The 19,070-nt window shown below is 45.8% G+C and overlaps 1 protein-coding gene across 7 annotated transcripts in view; it reads right to left on the bottom strand.

The window, feature by feature from the left end:
• LOC105483525 (phosphoprotein membrane anchor with glycosphingolipid microdomains 1) overlaps window positions 1–19,070 on the bottom strand; it is a 145,554-nt gene that overhangs the window by 17,694 nt on the left and 108,790 nt on the right. For 6 of the 7 annotated variants that reach the window (XM_071068061.1, XM_011744405.2, XM_071068060.1 and 3 more), the window contains 3 exons: window positions 7,825–8,029; window positions 6,142–6,193; window positions 1,895–1,991 (listed from right to left, as the gene is read on the bottom strand). In XM_071068061.1, the coding sequence (XP_070924162.1) occupies window positions 1,895–1,991; window positions 6,142–6,193; window positions 7,825–7,949 (274 nt within the window). In that variant the 5' untranslated portion in view covers window positions 7,950–8,029. Of the gene's footprint in view, window positions 1–1,894; window positions 1,992–6,131; window positions 6,194–7,824; window positions 8,030–19,070 lie in introns of those variants that run through there. The other variant, XM_011744407.2, reaches the window with a different exon arrangement.

The following is a 19,070-nucleotide window of genomic DNA, read 5'->3' as shown; positions in this document are numbered from 1 at the left end:
AATTATAGTTGCTCTGACTGTCAGTTGGTACCCTACTTCAAAAACAGTTTAAAATAAAGCTGTTCATTATATCTTTCCCAATACAAGATTTAATAAGTTATCTTGGCTATAAGTATAGTTCACAATTACTTCCCTTAATGTCACTCCAATGAGACTCTTATAGGCAGATTGTCCAATGTGACCAGAAGATGACCAGTTTGATGCAGCCCAACTCTGGGAGGCTGGACACCAGAAAGGCAGCATGTGCAGTGACCACACTCCCCAGCCCCACTGGCGCCTGCCTGTGTGGAGGGAATTATTGGTAGCCACCTCCTTTCACACAGGTCACTTTTGTTTGGCAGATATAATGGAAACCACAGGGCAAACATGCACCCTTCAGGCATTAGCACAAAGGGACTGGCACCTCATACCTTGCTTCCATCTCACTGCCACCAACATTCCTACCTCAAATTAGAAAAAAACAAATATGAAATTCTTGGCCAGCCACAGAGATGCTATTGTGTGAAGCTGTTCAGCCGTCCCTTTGTCAACCGTGTTGTGAGTGCCTGCCATGCGCCAGGGGTGGTGCAGGGTGCTACAGACACATCGTTCAACGAAACAGAAAGCCTTGTCGTTAAGATGTGGACACAAAGCAAGTTATTCCATTAGTGTCTCACTCTGGGGGAATTAGAAATAGTGTCTCCAAGGAGTGTGTGAAAAAATGACAATGGATCCCCCAGTCCTTCTGAACTTACCAACACCCAACACCCCTGTGTGTTCTAAATCCCTGATCATCACGGAGGGGTGAACTTTTGCTCTCTGGTTCTAGTTGTCTATATCATGTGGACAGAGAACAGGCACCGGTGTCCCGATTACCCCCGTTTCCTTATCGGTAAACAGGGGTAACAGGACGCCCTCCTACCTCAGGTGAAAGCATGGTGTAAACTCGAAAGCAGGAAGGAAACCTCGCTGCTCCTTCCATCGGCAAGAGCATACAATGCATGATGTGCAGGTCATGCAGCGTGGCTGTGTGTGCCCAGGGCTCAGACTGCCTGCTTCCAATTACAGATCCTTAGCCCGCTGGCTCTGCGATATCAGGCAAATTAGCAACATCTCTGTGGGAGGCAGAACGACCCTGAAAAATGTCTGCCTCCTAATTCCTGGAACCTGTGAATGTGTTATGTTTTGTGGAGGGTATGGAGGGATTAGGGTTACAGGTGGAATTAAGGCTGTTAATTAGATGACTGGGATGAGAGGGAAGCCTGGATTATCCAGGTGGGCCCAATGTAATCACAAGTATCCCTGTAAGTGAATAGGGAGGTAGAAGGGTCAGAGAGCAATGTGAAGAATGAGGGAGAGGCCAATGGATTCTCCTTGAGGCTTCAGGAAAGACCACAGGCCTATGGATGCCCTGATTTTAGTCCAGTGAGACCCATTTCAGACTTCTGACCTCAGAATTGCAAGTCAATAAATTTCGTTATTTTAAGGTTTGTTATTCGTTATTTTAAGGTTTAAATTGTTATTTATGAGGTTTGTGGTTATATTGTTACAGCAGCAATGTGCCCAGATTTGTCACCTTTAAATTGTGAATAGTAATAATAACGATCTTACAGAGTCGTGATATTATTAACAGTAATCTCGTGGGGTAAATGAATTAGTACATGTAAATTTACTAGAATATTCTAAAAGAATAAATGACTTAGTACGTGCACCAGTCTTAGAACAATGCCTGGCACACAGAAGTGGATTAATAAGTAGTAGTATTCATCCAAATGAGGTGTTTTGCTAAAACTGCTAGTAATACTAAAAGTGAGCAATAACACATTTCCTACTTTTTGAGCTACATATTTTGAGACCTAGGACTTCTAAAGGTGGTGAGGCCTCTGTGGAAAGCTGGCATTTTTGAAGAACTTACTGTCCCCATTGGTGAGTGCCCCATTCTGCTCACTGCTGGCAGGAGCATCTGTTGCCAAGCTAGTAACTGAACGGCTGAACATCTCCTTGTCTGAAGGCTGAAAAAACAAAAACAAAAACAAAAACACAAATGCATCACATTGCTAAAAATCTGGACGGTAGAGCAGAGGAGAAGATCCATGGCTTTTTCAAAAAATTAAAACAGCAGAAACAGAAAACAGAATCTCCTACATTAGTCCCCCCTTATCCACAGAGAATACATTTCAAAACCCTAAAACCATGGGTAGTACTGAACCCTACACAGACTACGTCTTTTCCTATCCATATACGTTATACCTATGATGATGTTTAATTTATAAGTACAGTAATTTAACAATAACCACTGATAATAAAACAATAACTATGAGATTAAACAATAACCACCGATAAAACAGAATAACTAGAATGTATTACAATGAAAGTTATGTGAATGTGCTCTTTCTCTGTCTCAGAATATCTTGTATAGTTCTCACCTATTTTTGGATTGTAGTTGACTGTGGGTAACCGAAACTGCAGAAATCAAAACTACAGATTGAGGGGAGCTACTGTTTTTAGATTTAAATTAAGTAAAATAAAATAAAGTAAACTGAGTTCCTTGTTGACTAGTCACATTTCAAGCGCTCAATAGCCACATGTGGCCAGTAGATACCATATCAAATAGGAGATACGGAACACTTCCAGCACTGCGGAAAGTTCTATTAGACAGTGTTGTCCCAGCATCTCAGGGGCACTGGGAATCTTCCAAAGCCATGTGCAGAGCTTCCTGCCGGGTGACCTATACAGGGCTACAGGCAGGTTGTGAGATATCAGTTCCCTTAGCTCAAGGCAGGAAGGGGACTGGTCAAAAAAGACATGCTTCCAACACAGGTGCTGTAAATCATTATTATTGGTAAAGGTGTGCCATGCCATGAGAAACGGGGAAAGGCATCACCCTTTGTCATGTGAAGGGAACAGACATAAATCTGGTTAGAGGTAGATAATGCTATTGATTTCTGAAACCATTTTAGAACCAGCCAAGCCTCTGGCTGCTAGGTTCACAGAAACAATAATACGCTGAAAATTAGCTCTGCAAACTTTTTTTTTTTTTTTTTTTTCTGATGAGGTCTCAGCTTGTTGCCCAGGCTGGAGTGCAGTAGCATGATTATAGCTCACTGAAGCCTCAAACTCCTGGGCCCAAGAGATCCTCCTGCCTCAGCCTCTGGAACAGGTGGGACTACAGGTATGCGCCACTACATCTGGTTAATTTGAAACAAATTTTAAGAGATGGGATCTTGCTATGTTGCTCAGGCTGGTCTCGAACTCCTGGACTCAAGTGATGTGCCCACCCCAGCCTCCCAAAGTGCTGGGATTACAGGCGTGAGCCACTGTGCCCAGCTCTGCAAATCTTTCTTATTCTCACAAATAAACTTAGGACATTTGGAGGGAAGAATGGCATCAACAGTTGGTTTTCTGCAGGGATAGAATGTGTAGATGTTACCCAGAACAATATGCCAGGCTCGGCTATAGCTAAGAGTAGTCAGAAAGCAAGTTGGTGTTCATGTATTTCTTTAAATACCCAACTTGTCTCAGGTTGCAGCCTGAATCACTGCAAATGTGATTTGCTCCCTGTCCTTTTCATAGCCTGCATGTTCCAAGAGGCTACCTCGTGCTCCAAGATTCTACAAGGAAAGTTGTGATGTAAACAGCACACGAACCTTTGCTAGTTGGCCTCACAAATTCTCTGACTCTTGATTGGAAGCTAATAATAGACAGCAGATAGTTCATGCCGTGCCATGATCCAAAAGTGTATTTGGAGTCAGCTGTTTCAATCCAATGCAGTTCATTCACGTCTGATGAGCCCCCAGTGAGATGGGTCACTGTGTTACGTTGCCAGGAGTTTGCAATGCAGGTGCTAATATCCCAGAAATGTTGTTATAAATGGGCAGGCATTGGTGTGGGGGAGGAAGGTTCCCAGGTGGGCCCATAACAGCATAATTGATCACAGCTGAAGTTACCATAATCTAGACTCTAACTACTATTCCTAATCTTTGCTTCTATGAGATGAAGCATCTGCAAGTTGTGTAAGATCTAGGAGCTGCAAAGCTCTTAAAGAGAGCTGGGTGGGCGAGCGTGTGTACATGGGTGCCAGTGCCCGGGTAAGCATGTGTTCCTGTGTGTGCTCGCGCTTTCTCACAGACATTCACATCCATAGAAATGAGGCTATGGGTTGGGGCAATAATGAATTATACGGTGGATGAGGAAGAAGGCATGGGGATGGAAGTCAGCTTATTCCTTTTATTCACCTGCCACTCTCTTCGTATCTCACGCGGGCTGCTGCCGACCTTGAGTAGGACAGCAGGAACCCAAGCTCTAGGCCAGGGGCTCTCACACTTGAGCATCCAACAGGATTGCCTGGGTGCTTGTTAGCCTTTCACTGGGCCCCATCCCCAGGAGAATTCGCATTTCTAAGGAGCTCCCAGGTGCTGCTGCTGCTGGCAGCGGTCCAGGCCACACTGCAGAAGAAGCCCTGCTCTAGAAGGAAGTGAGGAATAGCGGTGCGAGCCCTTCCCCAGCCCCTCCTCACCTCCCAACTGGCACCAGGAGAATGGTGGAGTGAGGAAAGGCAGGGTCCTGGAGTCTGCATGGGAAGAAGTGACAGTGGGGCGTTCCCTCCATCCCTCCCACCCTCCCTGCTGAGGCCACCGCAGCAGCGATCACCAGGCAGAGCAGAGGCGCTGGGAACAGATGAGAAGTGGGGACAATGTGGACAACCAGAGATGGGAACAGGGCGAGAAAAAGAGTAAAGGGAGGAGTGGTGATGAGGGCCCAGGAAAGCGGCAAAGGGTGAGGTGGGTGTGTGGATGCAGAAGGGAGGGAAGGAAAATCCTGGGGGTCCCAGGAGGAACCGGGAGTCCTGACAACTTCCTGCCTGCTTGGGCCAGAGGAGTCCCAAGAATTGGCAGGTCAGGAAGCCTAGACTGGAGATGGCCTCTGGTCATCTCTGCAAACGTCTGCTGGCTGCGGGTTTTACACCAGACCTTGGCTCATCCATGCTTCCTTGTTTGCACCCCTCTCCCCGCAACGAGTTTTTGCTTGACCTTGAGAAATGATGTCCTGAACAAGAAGCACCTTTTGTTGTGGCACTGCCACGGGACTCAGGGCAGACTCTGAACTCTGCCTTGCTAATGTGAGGATGGGCCCCTCCACAGCGGCTGTTCAAAAGCACGGGCCTGGGTCAGAGAGGACAAGGAAGGACCTGGACACTCTCAGGCTGTTCCTCGCCAGGGTGGATCCCTGGGGGCCTCAGGATCATCAGGACCTGTAAGATACTGAGGGCTGGGAAAACACCAGCAAGGCCAGGCTATACCTAGGGTGCTGTGGGTCCCAGGCTCCCTCCAGCTTCATGACCTGTTGTTATGGGTTGAACTGTGTCTCTCCAAAATTCATGTCCAAGTCCTAACCCTCAGCACCTGAGAATTTGGAAACAGGTGCATTTGGAACAAACATTTGGAAACAGGGTCATTGCAGATGAAGCCAGTTAACATGAGGTCGTGCTAGAGTCGGGTGGGCCCTAGTTCAATATGCCTGGTGTCTTTGTAAAATGGGGAAACTTGGACACAGCCAGCCATGCACAGATGGGAGGTGATGTGAAACACAGAGGGAGGTCGCCATAGGAAGATGAAGGCAGAGATTGGGGGGATGCCTCTACAAACCAAGTCACACCCAGGGTTTGGCTGCAAACCACCAGCAGCCAGGAGAGGCCTAGAACAGACTTTCCCTCAGAAGCAACCAATCCTGCCAACACCTTAATTTTTGGACTTCTGGCCTCCAGAACTGAGAAACAAACTTGTTATTTAAGCCACCCAGTTTGTGGTCCTTTGCTATGACAGCTCTAGCAAATTAACAGAGGCAAAAATCTCCCATCCCTGCAGTAGGTGGGAGCCATCTAAGGATCGTTCTGGCAGCAGCACTACTGTATCCATTTCAGAAGCTCTCCCAGTGAACGCGGGGGAACTCACAGGCCTCCAGCCATGGCGGCCACAAACCTACAGAAAGAGGGTGTGTGGTGGAGGAGGCCCCGGTTTAACTTAGGCTTAGCTCTCCCCGTGGGTTCTACTCAGGCTGGGGGCACGTGGGAGCACACTGAGATAAGTAGCTGATGTTCTGGAGCATGCGCAGACAGGCGGACAGGCAGACAGGCAGACAGGCGGACGACGCACGCGGGCTCACCACGTTCATCAGGTTCTCATGGTCCCCACTGTGCTGTCGCGGCTTCTTTTCCCTGAAATGAAAAGTGAAATGTTGTAATGTCAAATGTATCCCCCTAAAATCAAGCGCACACTATCCTTTCCTATCCCGATTCTTATCAGCTTTTAAATCTCTCTTGTTTTAAGAACCATGTTTATTTTGTCAACAAAGACAAAACCAGACACTGACTTCATGGCCCGTTAGCAGGTGCTGGGTAAGTGGAGGTCAAGCCTCAACTAGGAACTGTCCCCTCCCTTGGCACCCCTTCTTCTGGGAAAAAAGCAGACAAGTTCACGAGGAGAGGACCGAGGCCCAGGCCTGCGTAGAAATTGTTTATACCTAAAGTAGCAGAGTAAGTTATACCTTTATTTTTTTTGAGAAAATGCAGACAATTATCTCACTTAGAGTCTCTGCAAAGTCACACACTGCAGTGGGATGGAGAAAATAAAGAAAATACAAATTTTGGCGTGCCAGGAAGGGTACATGCTCTCAGGATGAGTCATATGTACTTCCAGTCTATGGGAAAGTCTGTCAAGTAAAAATAGAATTTGTTTTTACTCGGGACAGTCTAAAGAAAGCCATCGGTTGTAGAGAATACGCGGCCGGCCATCCACGTTCTCTATAAGACAAGGGTGACACCTAGTGGGAGCATGAGTAACTACAGAAGCAGGCCCCTCCAGGCCCAGGGAAGTCCGGGCCCCGTGGCCTTTCTTTGTCTTCCCAATCATTCAGACTCTGTCCCAGCCACAGAGGTCTGGGTCCAGGCTGGGCAGGGATTAGGAGGCTAGCTGGGTTCAGAGAGTCTTGGCTTTTCTCCTCCTGACAGATTATAGGGTAGGAAGCCATTTCAGAATTTTAAGTGACGCTCCTGGAGTTGCTTCCGTGATGGAGGGAGAGTTTGGACAGGGCTGGCTGACGGTCAGCTGGTCTACATGGGCCTCTGGTGGCATCCAGCCCATCAGAAGGTTATGTGCTTTGTAACAGTTCCAGAATGTCCTGAAAATTACTTCTGGTGAGAAAGAACTTCTCTCTGAGCAAAGATTTCTCTTGGGGGGGGGGAGTGCACTGACATTTTACATGAGACAGGAGAGAGAGAAAAGTGTAACTCTAAAAGAAGGACACTGATGATTATTTCACATACAGCATGTTCCTCTCCTGGGAAAATAATCTGTTTCTTGAGAAACTGAAGGTCTACACTACACATTTTTAATCGTAAACAATCCCTCTGAAACCACGTAGCAGCAAATATTCTGTGACTTCCGCGGGGTGGTGGCAAAAAGATGCGCATCACACAAAATTTCAAAACGCCCACAGATGAAAAAAGACAAAATCCATTTTGATCAAGGGTGTGCTCGAAAGCACTGCAAGACTTTCATTCTGGGAAGTTTAAAATACAAAGAACAGCAGGACTTCCGTTCTGGGAAGTTTAAAACATAAGGGCTCTTCTAGTTGCTCCCCAGCAAAACCAAATATGGGTTTTCCTTCAGTGAATAAAGAATGTCCCGAGATGCTCTGCAGTGGACAGAAGCGAGTTAAAGCTAATGCACAAGTTTCTGGGACAGCTCTGTGGCGGGATTCCATTCCTAACAGGTTTTTCACAGAAACTCTTCTGGGTACAGGGGATGTATTAGTTTAAGGTACCGGTATATACACTCTGGTTCTCACCTGTCACAACTGGAGCACAGGAAAATGAGGAAGGTGATGACGAAGAAAATGGCGACAGTGGCCAGACTTCCCCACAGGGTGATCTGCATCTGTCCACTGCCCAGCAGGCTCCCCATGGGCCCCATGGCAGGAGCAGGCACTGGTACCAGCCGAGGGAATCAGTCAGTCCTTCAGAGGTGGCGACATGGGGGCAGAGAGCTGCATGCTGCAAAGAGACCAGGGCATTTGGAGAGTAATTCTTGGGTAAACTGGGAGAATCTGTAACTTGGTCCCTGTCAGGAGCGAGACCTTTGCGCTAAGTCGGAAGCGTGTGCTGGATGCTGAGGAGAGCCCCGGACTGGACTTGAAATTGGACTCTGGGCAAGTCCCCTCCATGGTCTAGGCCTTTATTTTTCTTACCTGAAAATGAAAGCGGGAATATACAGCTGCCTGGCCCAGTGTTTGAAGCAACGGATGTCTTGTCTTGGTATGTTTGGGGTGGATTCTTCTATTCTTCTTGTTTCCCCCCACCCCCTTCAAATAGGGTCTTGCTCTGTTGCCCAGAGTGCAGTGGCACAATCATGGATCACCGCAGCCTTGACCTCCCTGGGCTCAAGCAATCATCTCCTGAACCACCCCGCTGTCCCCTACTGCAGGGTCTACAGGCATGCACCATCATTCCTGGCTAATATTTTTATTTTTTATAGAGACAAAGTCTCACCATGTTGCCTAAACTGGTCTCGGACTTCTGGGCTCAAGCAATCCTCCTGCCTCAGCCTCCCAAAGTGCTGGGATTACAGTGTGCCACTGCGCCTGGCCTGGATGGATTCTTAATGTCTTCAAATAAAGATTTCAAGTACTCCATAGCAAATAAATACACGCTCATTTGGGTTCATTTTTAAAAAAATCAGAACAGTATATAACAATTCTTATATAGCTTTTGCAAAAATGCAACTCATCATTTGCCCCCGCCCCTTACTGCCTTCTCTCATCTCCCTCACCCACTGTTCTCTGAGAAGGTTTAAGGTCAGTGTAACTAATGAAATAGAATGTCTTTATATTCGCCTGCATTTATTTACTCTGAGTATGTTATGTATTCTATGTTTTCACTACCCTGCCGTCAACACCCAATAAATGCATTTTCAAGTGAATGGATGAAGTATGTGCTAAGAATACATCCCCGACAATAAATAAGACCTATTTATGCAAGAGAAGCATAAGAGCTGTACCTAGTACATTTCCGTACCTGGTATGTACCAGGGATTCTGCTAAATGCTTTCCTCATTTAATTGCTGTCACCACCCTGTGTAGGAGGCACGGTTAATCCCCCTTTTACAGAGATGGAAGCTAAATCCCAGCAGAGCGGTGACTTCCCCCGAGTGTCACAGGAGCTAAGCGGCAGGGAGGGATGAGTCCATCTGTCTCAGACTCCAAAGCCTGTGCTCTGCGTCCATCAAGGAAGCTCCTTGGCACTGTGGGGATGCTGGGACTCACAGGGGTCACTGCGCCCTGTCCCAATACTTCCAAACAGAAGTGATCAGATTCCTTGTGCGAAATATTTTAAGAGCTATAGATATTTTTAAAATGGAGTTGTACATCAAATGATCTGTCATCACAGAGGCCTTGTTTAAAGAATATTTGCTCAATTCTAGAACATTCTAAATGAAAAGAAATAGCCTCTAAGTTGGTCTCGTGTCATGAATAAAGCAAATACTTTTGGTTTTTGATAACAGTGCAATATCTTCCTTGAAAAAGACTGTCAGTATTTACATTTTCATTTGCTTCAGTGATAAAGCTGTGACTGTTTTCAGCCATCCCTGAGCACAGGTATCAAGACGGCAGGGGTGGCTTCGCAGCAAACCAGCGTGCCTCCTAAGATGGGGAGAATAAAAGCCATTTTGGCAAAGGTGGTTCAACTGGACCAAATTATCTCCAGGTGAAACACTGTCACATTTATGTGGATATTCAAAGTTAAGGAATATTAAAAAGCTGAAGAAAAAGAGACTTTTACCTACAATGTATACAGAGAGTGCTCTGAGAGATGAAGTTGTTTGCCTCAGTCTTTGAATCAACATGAACATCTTCTGAGGCTCTATAATTACATAAATGCAGGACTTCCTGCGTAACACAGAACTTCTTTCTTCCTATGTTTGATTGTATGTATATTATGCCTAACACGACAGGCGTACAGTAATAACGAGTCAAATTACTTTTGCATGTTTGCCCCCAGACAGCTATAGCCAAATGAAAATAACCACCACTTCTGTGATTTGTTGATGCAAAGAATAATTCATTTTAAACTGAGACTACAAATTGGCACCACAATAGGTTTTAAAATGCATTCAAGCAAGCACCTAAATCATAGTGACCAACGAAAATATATAAAATACATTTTTATATACAGATCCAAAGCATAAAACATTTTAGGAATCACAGACAAAAGGTATCTATCTCCTGTGCAGGCATCTGTTTGTTCTTCATTCATTCATACAACAGATTAATTAATGCCTATTTATAAAATGGCATGTTCTTAGAAAAGAGTTTGCTGTGTGAGTTATTCAAAAGCCAGAGATCCATCCATGAAACCTAGTGTGGAATCGCCAATACCTGTCTCTTTTCTGTACATGTTTCTCTTTTCTCTCTCCTCTCTCTTAACAGAAGGAGGTCGGTATAATACGATGAGAGATGTGGGGTGCCCAGCCTATTAGAACAGTACAGGGAGAAAGAAGATGACAGGGGATGATTACAAGCTGCAGAATAAAGGATGGAACCAAGAGAAAATGTGTCGAAACTCCTGGCTTACTCCCCTTCAATTAGAATTGTCTGTAAAGCCACTGAAAGACTTTTCCCCAAGTTCTTACTGTGGACAAAATCCTCACAGTGAACAGAGTGATCACCATGGGGTGCGCGTTTCTGAGTCAGATGCACTGTAGTCCTCAGGGACAAATGCCCCAGTTGCTGGGGTGGTTTTCTCCTCTTGGACCCTCTAAGTGCTGTTCTGCAGGAGGACTGTGGGACACCAGTCCCGGTGGTCGTGGGCAGCCCTGGCGGGTCAAGAGTGGCTGCACCAGCAACTGCCACCTACTCTTCTTTAGAGGCCTGGCAGAGTATGTGTGTGTGTGTGTGTGTGTGTGTGTGTGTGTGTGGCGGCAGGGTGGGGGTGGTGGCTGAGGGGATCTAGACTAACATAATCTTTGATCCTTACAGCAGACCTCCTGGGTGGATGGTTCCCATTTTGGAGAAGATCTGTGCACTGCTACCCTTCTCTCCTGGTCTCTCTCTCTTTTTTCTGGATGTTTGTTTCCAAAATTCTGCTGCCCATGCCTTATCTGGCTATCTCCTTAAATTTTGGCAGCTCATCTACACTAAGCCAAGACTGTCGCCTGCTCACCCTCCTGCTCACATGTCTAGATGGACATCCTGGTAAATGTGTGTCGGTGGACCGGCTCCTCCCCTGTGCATGGAGGTAACCCGCCCCTCCCGCTGTGTGCAGATGCACATGGATCACTTTGTGTTTCACTTTCTTGGAGCAGCTGAGGGTAGAGGCCTCATGCAGAAAGCCCAGTGCTCTGCCCCTAGGCTGGACCCTCATGTATTGGTTTTACTGCCCTTAAATGCAGTGCTTGGGGGTCCTTATTCTGTTCTTTTGAATGAGGGGAAGGTGGAGGGAAATCAGTGTTCTTTCAGGTGGCCAGGGAGGCTTTTTAAAGGATGAGTGATGGGGGAGAGAGTAAGCGGATAGGAGCCATAGTGTATGGACAGTAAAAGTTACCCTGAACAGGAAGATCCCTGTGGCAATCAAGGCATTTCCAAACTCTACACTGTGCCAACCAGGCTCTCTGTGAAAAAGCCACCCAAGGCAGTGCTGTCCTGTGACATGGTTATGGTCCACAAGGACCATCTTATTTTGGGCTGATTCAGTATCAAGTAAGTTATGTCTTGACTATCAGGAATGATCTCTTCCAGTGGAAATATCTGAACCATTTGGAAGAGCATCCCTTATGATTTTTTTCATGAAGATATTTAAATCTGTTTCTCTGAATCCTGTTCTTACTTGACTCAATAAACTTGCATTCAACTACAGAATATTATATAAGACAAGGTCTTGCTCTGTCACCTAGGCTGGAGTGCAGTGCTGTGATTACTGCAGCCTCGACCTCCTGGGTCAAGCAATCCTCCCACCGCTGCCTCTTGAGTAGCTGGGAACACAGGCATGTGCCACCATACCAGGCTAACTTTTTTTATTTTTAGTAGAGATGAGTTCTTGTTATGTTGCCTGGCTGTTCTTGAACTCCTCCCACCTTGGCCTCCCAAAGTGCTGGAGTTACAGGCATGAGCCACCACACTGGGCCTATTTCTTCAAAGTTTAAAAAATTCTCTTATCAGATCACATGCATAAATATTCTGAGTTATTCCACACAGGGCAAAGAAGGACCATTTATTTTAATTGTACCTCTACTAACACTTAATTTTGGCACCTGAATGTTGTATTAAGATGAGCCACAGAAGATGGTAATATTAATGTGATCACAGATTTAGATTAATAGTTGTACATTAATTCTGTTTGCTATAGAATAGGCTTCATTATTGGCTGTACTGATGTAAAGTCATGGCTGGAGACTGTAATATAATACAAGTATATAGTATTGCTGTAAAAGAGGCAGTGGTATGACCTCAGTCTCCACTCCAATTTTGTATCATTTCGAACTACCGTGAGAACTTGTCATTAGCCTTGAGAAAGGTCAGTGCTTATGGTTAAAGGACTTTCATTGGGGCTTCTTTCACAGATTTGTCTGATTAATTATTTTGGACTAAAATCTCCATACTCTTTTACCCTTTCATATCCACTCATTTGTTTTAATGAATAAGTGATTTAATCACTAGAAAAACCACTGGCCTTTTAATTTAACAGCACGTCTTTTTTTTTTTTTTTTTGAGACAAAGTCTCACTCTGTCACCACGCTGGAGTGCAGTGGCGCTATCTCAGCTCACTGCAACTCCACCTCCTGGGTTCAAGTGATTCTCCTGCCTCAGCCTCCTGAGTAGCTGGGACCACACAGGCGCGCCACCACACCCAGCTAATTTTTGTATTTTCAGTAGAGACGGGGTTTCACCATGTTGGCCAGGATGGTCTCCACCTCTTGACCTCGTGATCTACCTGCCTCGGCCTCCCGAAGTGCTGGGATTACAGGCGTGAGCCACCATGCCCGGCCAGCAGGTGTCACTTTTAACCACAAGGTGGCAGCATAATTCTGTTCTCGGCCCTATGCAGAACTTTCTTGAAGGAAAGCTGCTCAATTACTGTTGGTGCCTTATGCTTGGCATTTGAATTGTCTTCATCAGCCTGCACTATCAGCCACCAAGATCAATTCCAACAGGGAAAAACACACACATAAATTAATGAAAGGTGCAGACCAAATGGCAGCTACTTATTTCTTTGGCCAAACATCCTTAACAGGTAGGTTCTCTGATCATAGCAAATTCTATAAATAATAATTAGGTCGAGTTGGGATGGCCAGTGAGATTAGATATGGAAACAGACACTTTAGAGTTTCTTTGAAGCAGATCTAGGTCAGTAATGACAGTCATTACCTTTTTACAGCTGTTGCAGTTGACATATAATTAAACATGATAGAAGCCACCTCCACTCATGACCCCTCACTGTTGGATGAAATAAGAGCAAGGGCCCAATCCCAGTGGCAATTCTTCCTTCCTGGTCATTACCAGGCGTGGGAACCATGTGGCAAAATGACACGTTATGGGCTCTAAAGTAACCAGATTTAATGATGGCAGAGGAAGCAGATTCTTTGGTGGGTCCCCTGGTCCTGTGAGCACGCTGACAGCCGCACAGGCTGAGGCGAAATCAACTCTGAACAGAATCCTCAAGCCCCAGAAAGAGTTTTAAGCTAAAGTGTGTAAATTCAGGTAGTCTTCCATTCAGGTTACAGGGACTGTGCTACAGACAAGCCTGCCACACTGAACTTTGCATGGATGAGTATCTGTTGGAGACACACGGGGAATCACCTACCCAGATGTTTACTGTTCCATCCTGCTAAGGTACAAAGGCTTTTGCCTACACACAACTGTTATCAAGATCTCCCTATTCTGACCCTTCACTGAGTCACGGGCCGAACACACCCAGAGCGCAGAGGGTGGTGGAAGGTAAGTTATTCTTGTTTATAGATTCCTGAATCCTTTTTGAATGTCCCCACACAGCGATATCTTGATATCTCTTTCTGCAGCAGTTTAAGAATGAGTGTAGCTGAAAGAAACCTGGAATGCCTTAACATCACCAGACCACACTGACCCTGCTATCAGAACTCGCTGCTCACGGGAGAAAGAGCCCGGCACTCATCCTAAGAGCAAGTTACAAATCCTCACGGCCGTCTGTCAGCATAACCCAATCACTTTTCATACACACCAGACCTATCGATCCACATAGAGAACAGGAAAGCTGACCCTTTTGGTGGAGGGGTGTGTGGGGCTGTCACTTGTCTTCAAGAATACATTAAACTTACATCACAGAAATAATATAGTTTATTATTTATAAACACTTTTGCCTTCCGACAAGCCAAGAGGCCAAGTGAATTTGATGGGTAAGGAATGACTTCTAAGGTTGGTTTCCCCCAAATTCTGACTTGGAAGCCAATTCTCAAGGTTCATTTTTAATGGTGGAGAGAGAGAGAGACAGGGAGAGAGAGAGGGAGATGGGGGGAGTGAGAGAGAGAGAGAGAGAGACAGAGAGAGAGAGAGAGAGAGAGAGGAGAGAGGGAGGGAGGCAGAGTGCAAGGGCATGGTCTTTCTAGAAGCCCATATCACATGCACTCCGACAGAACCCTGAGATGTGCTTCTATTTGGGCTAATGCGATACATTCTACACTGACCGCATAAGGAGCACGGGTAATGGGGATTCACTTTGCACAAGAAGGCTTCATGGAACGTTTCAGACAGTGTGTATTTTGGGCTTTAGGTTCTATTTCTTCCTGCCTTGCATGTTAGCTCATCCAGTCTAATTTCCTTGAGGGCAGGGATGTCTCCACCTCATTTCCCACCATATTCCCAGCACCTCTATGACCTGGGAAATAGGAGCCAGTAAGGAATTTTTACTGAATACATGTTTCTGTAGGAAGAATGATGAATAGATTCTCAAGTGGATTCTCAAAATGCAAGTTTAATTCATAATTTATACCACAAGGAAGAGAAGGAGAGTAATAGAGATGAGCACACTAAGCAAACAATTAAAAAATAAGCTAAGTGTGTCTTAAGGCAAATCCTTTTTCCTGAGACAGAGTCTTCCTCTGTTGCCCAGGCTGGAGTGCAGTGGCATGATCTCGGCTCATGACCCTTTAAGGTAGATGTTACTGAAATCAATTTTAAGGACTCCTGGGTTTAAGCGATTCTCTGCCTCAGACTCCCGAGTAACTGGGACTACAGGTGCGTGCCACCACACCTGGGTAATTTTTTGGTAATTTTAGTAGAGATGGAGTTTCACCACGTTGGCCAGGCTGGTCTTGAACTCCCACCTCAAGTGATCTGCCAGCCTAGGCCTCCCGAAATGCTGGGATTACAGGCGTGAGCCACTGCACCTGCCTTAAGGCAAATCCTTCACTCTGGAATGAACACAGCCATCTGGGTTCTCTGTATTGTCACTGAAGCAGCTGAACATCTCCTGAGAAAAGTCACAGCACCGTAATATCGGTGTCTTCATCCCCTGCAGCAGGCCTCTCAACGCCAATGATCTCACCATGTCCCCAAGCTTAGTGTTCTACTGACCCCTCTCTGCAATGACAATTTCACACCTTCTCCAGCTCCTAGGTTCCTGACACAAGCCTCAAGGGGGCTGGACCTTCCCTTTCTCAAAGGAAAAAGGAGCCTTAAACAGTGTTGGCTCTCTTTCCAATGTTTTTCATCTGACAAATCTAAGCATCCTATGAGTCTCACTTCTTTGGGGGCAGCTTTCCTGACGCCGAAACCCTCCCACCTCTCAGGTGTAGCTGAGGCCCGTCTTTTACAAGTTTTTTCCTTCCTGGCTCAAAATTGAAATTATGAAGCGATTCAAGTGTCTCCTCTGCTGGGCTAAGCCCCAGGAGGGAGGAACTTTGAACGGACTTATCTGGTTCATAACTGTAGCGCTAGTGTGTGGCACACAGTAGGCACTTAATATTTATTGGATGAATTAATAGTTAAGAGGAAGAAAAGGAGGCAAGAGGAGTGCATATTGATCAGGTCTTCAAAGGTGGTAAGGTCGGAAGAAACCCTTTTGCTCCGTCCTCTCAAGTGATGCTGAAACTTGATGGGGGCACAAGAAACCACAAAAGCCTGCTTGCCCGACCACCTGGCCAGGGTAGGAGGGTCTTCACGGTGTTCCTGCCTGCACCTAATCCATCACTGTGGTTTTACCCAAGTTCCCTCCAGGGTCCCCAAGAGGCTCGCTACATACCAGTTTTGACTCATAGGCTTGACATAAAAAGCACTGAAAAATGGAAGTGAGCACAGACCATGTGTCTGCCAGCCACTTTGCTGCGGGTTATTTTATTTCGTCCTCATGACCCTTTATGGTAGATGTTACTGAATCCATTTTATGGATGAGGAAACTGAGGCTCAAAGTTAAGTGCCTTATTTAGGGTCATGTAGCTACAGGTTCCCAGACTCTGTCCCCGGCACTTCCTCTTCTAACACACCGCCCAGCACGCTCTTAGCCCCATGTATTCACAACCTCCAGGCGTCTGGCCTGTCTGGGACAGCAGCAGACAGGTGAGGACGTGGGAGCCACACCCATCTCCCCGGCAATCTTAACTTCACTCTATCAGGACTTGTCTTAGTACCAGAGAAAAGAATGTTCACTCCCGTCTGGTACACCCACTGCTCACTCCCAGCCATGCATTAATCATAAACCTCCTTCCAAGGGATCTGGAGGGCTTTACAAACATCCCACAAGCTTTGCTGTGATGGATGTGGTATTTACAGGCCGGCTGGGTGACTGAGACCAGCACTATTTGCAGTCACACTCTGTTAAGCATTGCTTTGCACTGTTTCTATTTGGCTTCTGAGGGACAGTAATTCAGCCACCTTTTTTTTTCATAATAAAAGACTTAACAAAAAATAAACTTCAGTTTCTTTGCCACAAGGTTCAAAAATGTACTGCTTGACACAAATGCCTCTCAATCAAATTTCCTACTCATGGCTCATGATATTGAAAAGATCCACTTCCTTTTAGCATTTGTTTAGCCTGGGCTAACTACAAATGCCCTGTTTCTGCAGACAGCTACTACCTCACTGGGACTGCACAGCAAAAGATGCTTGATCTGGGAAAAGTAAACCCTCAAGATTGGAGAAGTAGAATTTAAGAGCAGATGATCACTTTGTCAAAGGAATGTCAACAGAGGAGTTTGTAACACCGGTTCACTGTGAGCTAGTGCCAAGTCACAGAACGTGTCCTGTGGTCTCTCCCACACCATTAGATGTACTGCCATCGTAAGGACTGCTGGCTTAACAGTGTTAATATCTTTCCCAGCACTGGGAAAAATATAGCACTGGTAAATCATTACCCAGTGCTTAAATCATGGCTATCTTTATGATGTTTTAAAACATCATAAAGCCAGGCAAAATATTTCTTGATTCATAAAAATAGAACAAAAATCCTCAAAACACATCCCTCCAAGTTACTTACTGGTGTTATTGTGAATTACTTAGGGCTGGGGAAATGTCTCAAGAGAGACTAGCTTGATGAGAGAAAGTCAGAGCTTGTATTTGAAAATATATGTCCAGAGTTTATCCTCACAGCTTTCTGCCAGGAGAGGGCAGGGAAGGCAGATGACTCAAGGGGTGTGACTCCTAAGCCCCTGTAGAGGAAGGGACAGGGTCATGGTTCTTGTAGAATCGAACTTCCCCAAGGGTGGTCCCAGTTAGCAGCACCTGGGAACTTATTGAAATGCAGAATTCTGAACCTTCTCCCAGACTTATGACTCAGACACTCTGGGAGTGGGGCCCGGCAACCTCTGTGTTAACAAGCCCTGCAGGTGATCGTGATGCACCCTAAAGTTTGAGAAGCACTGTTCTAGAAGAGCTACTAGATGTATATATGGTGATCTGGGATCTTGTTATAGATTCTGATTTGGCAAATCTGGAGCGGAGCTCAAGAGTCTGCATTTCTGACTGGCTCCCAGGTGACGTCCAGGCTGCCGGTCTGTGAACTACATTTGAAGTAGCTCTAGTACAGATGCTGAAGGTTATGCAGCCGGATCCCTGGAGCTGAAACCTGGCTTTCAGCTTACTCAAAGATTATGGGACGATAAAGTCAGAGCTTCTGTTTCCTAGGAGCCTTCTTGATGTCCTTCCCACTCGAGTCTGGTAAAATGGCAGTGAATGGGTACATGGCTGCTATGCAGAAGTAAAGACCAGGTTTTGCTCTGTTCTTTTCCACTGAATTGCTGTGTGGCCTGAAGCGAGTCCAAGCCTCCCCATGCCTCAGAGTCCCCTTCTGAAAAATGCGGTCATTTCTGAGGGTTCTTTCGAACTCTTAGCTTCTATCATTTTATAGAAGTTGCCAGTGATTCCTAAAGTCTAAGATAAAAATTCAGGACTTTCCACACAAAGGCGAATGTTGCTCCAGCAAGAACCTTAAATTCTCAAGGTGATCAATAGTTTCAGCTCCCAGAAAGCAGGGCCTTAGTAATTCAGAGGCGAAGCTGATGAGGCCACACCAGTGGGGTGGATGTCAGGAAGAGAAGCTGTGGATGGCCTTTTTAGTCAGCGTGCAGCGCCGGGAATCACTCCCAACAGCCCTTCCAAAACACCATTTGCGCTCTGGCAACATCACCACGGTACACCGGCTGCAGGGCTGACTTATGAGTCTCTTTGTTTTTTCATTAACATGTACTTGGCATATTTACATATTTACAATTCAAATTTAGAGTAGCCTTTCAACAAAATGCGAAGACAGAACCAAAACACGCAGATGGTGCACGGACAGGTAACGTAGAAAGAAAACACTTCTCCTGAAAGCTTCTGAGGCTGTTTAAAGGCATATGCCCAAAATTTTGAAAAATCTTACAGAGAAAGCAAGTTGGAAATGGATCCATTTAATTTCTAATCTCAGGACTTGATAAGCTTGAGGAGGTTCCAAATGTGATAAGAGATTCTGGAGACCTCTGTTTCTATTACTACAGACAGTCTGCACCTCGGGTTGGTTTCACTGGTTTCTTGACTAATACCTTGGATGATATTTCCTACTCGCTGACACTCTGTCATTCATTAAGCACATAATT

This window comes from Macaca nemestrina, chromosome 8, assembly GCF_043159975.1.
Source record: "Macaca nemestrina isolate mMacNem1 chromosome 8, mMacNem.hap1, whole genome shotgun sequence".
NCBI lineage: Eukaryota > Metazoa > Chordata > Mammalia > Primates > Cercopithecidae > Macaca > Macaca nemestrina.
The sequence above is the reverse complement of the archived record's forward strand: the minus strand, read 5'-3'. Positions and strand labels throughout refer to the sequence as shown.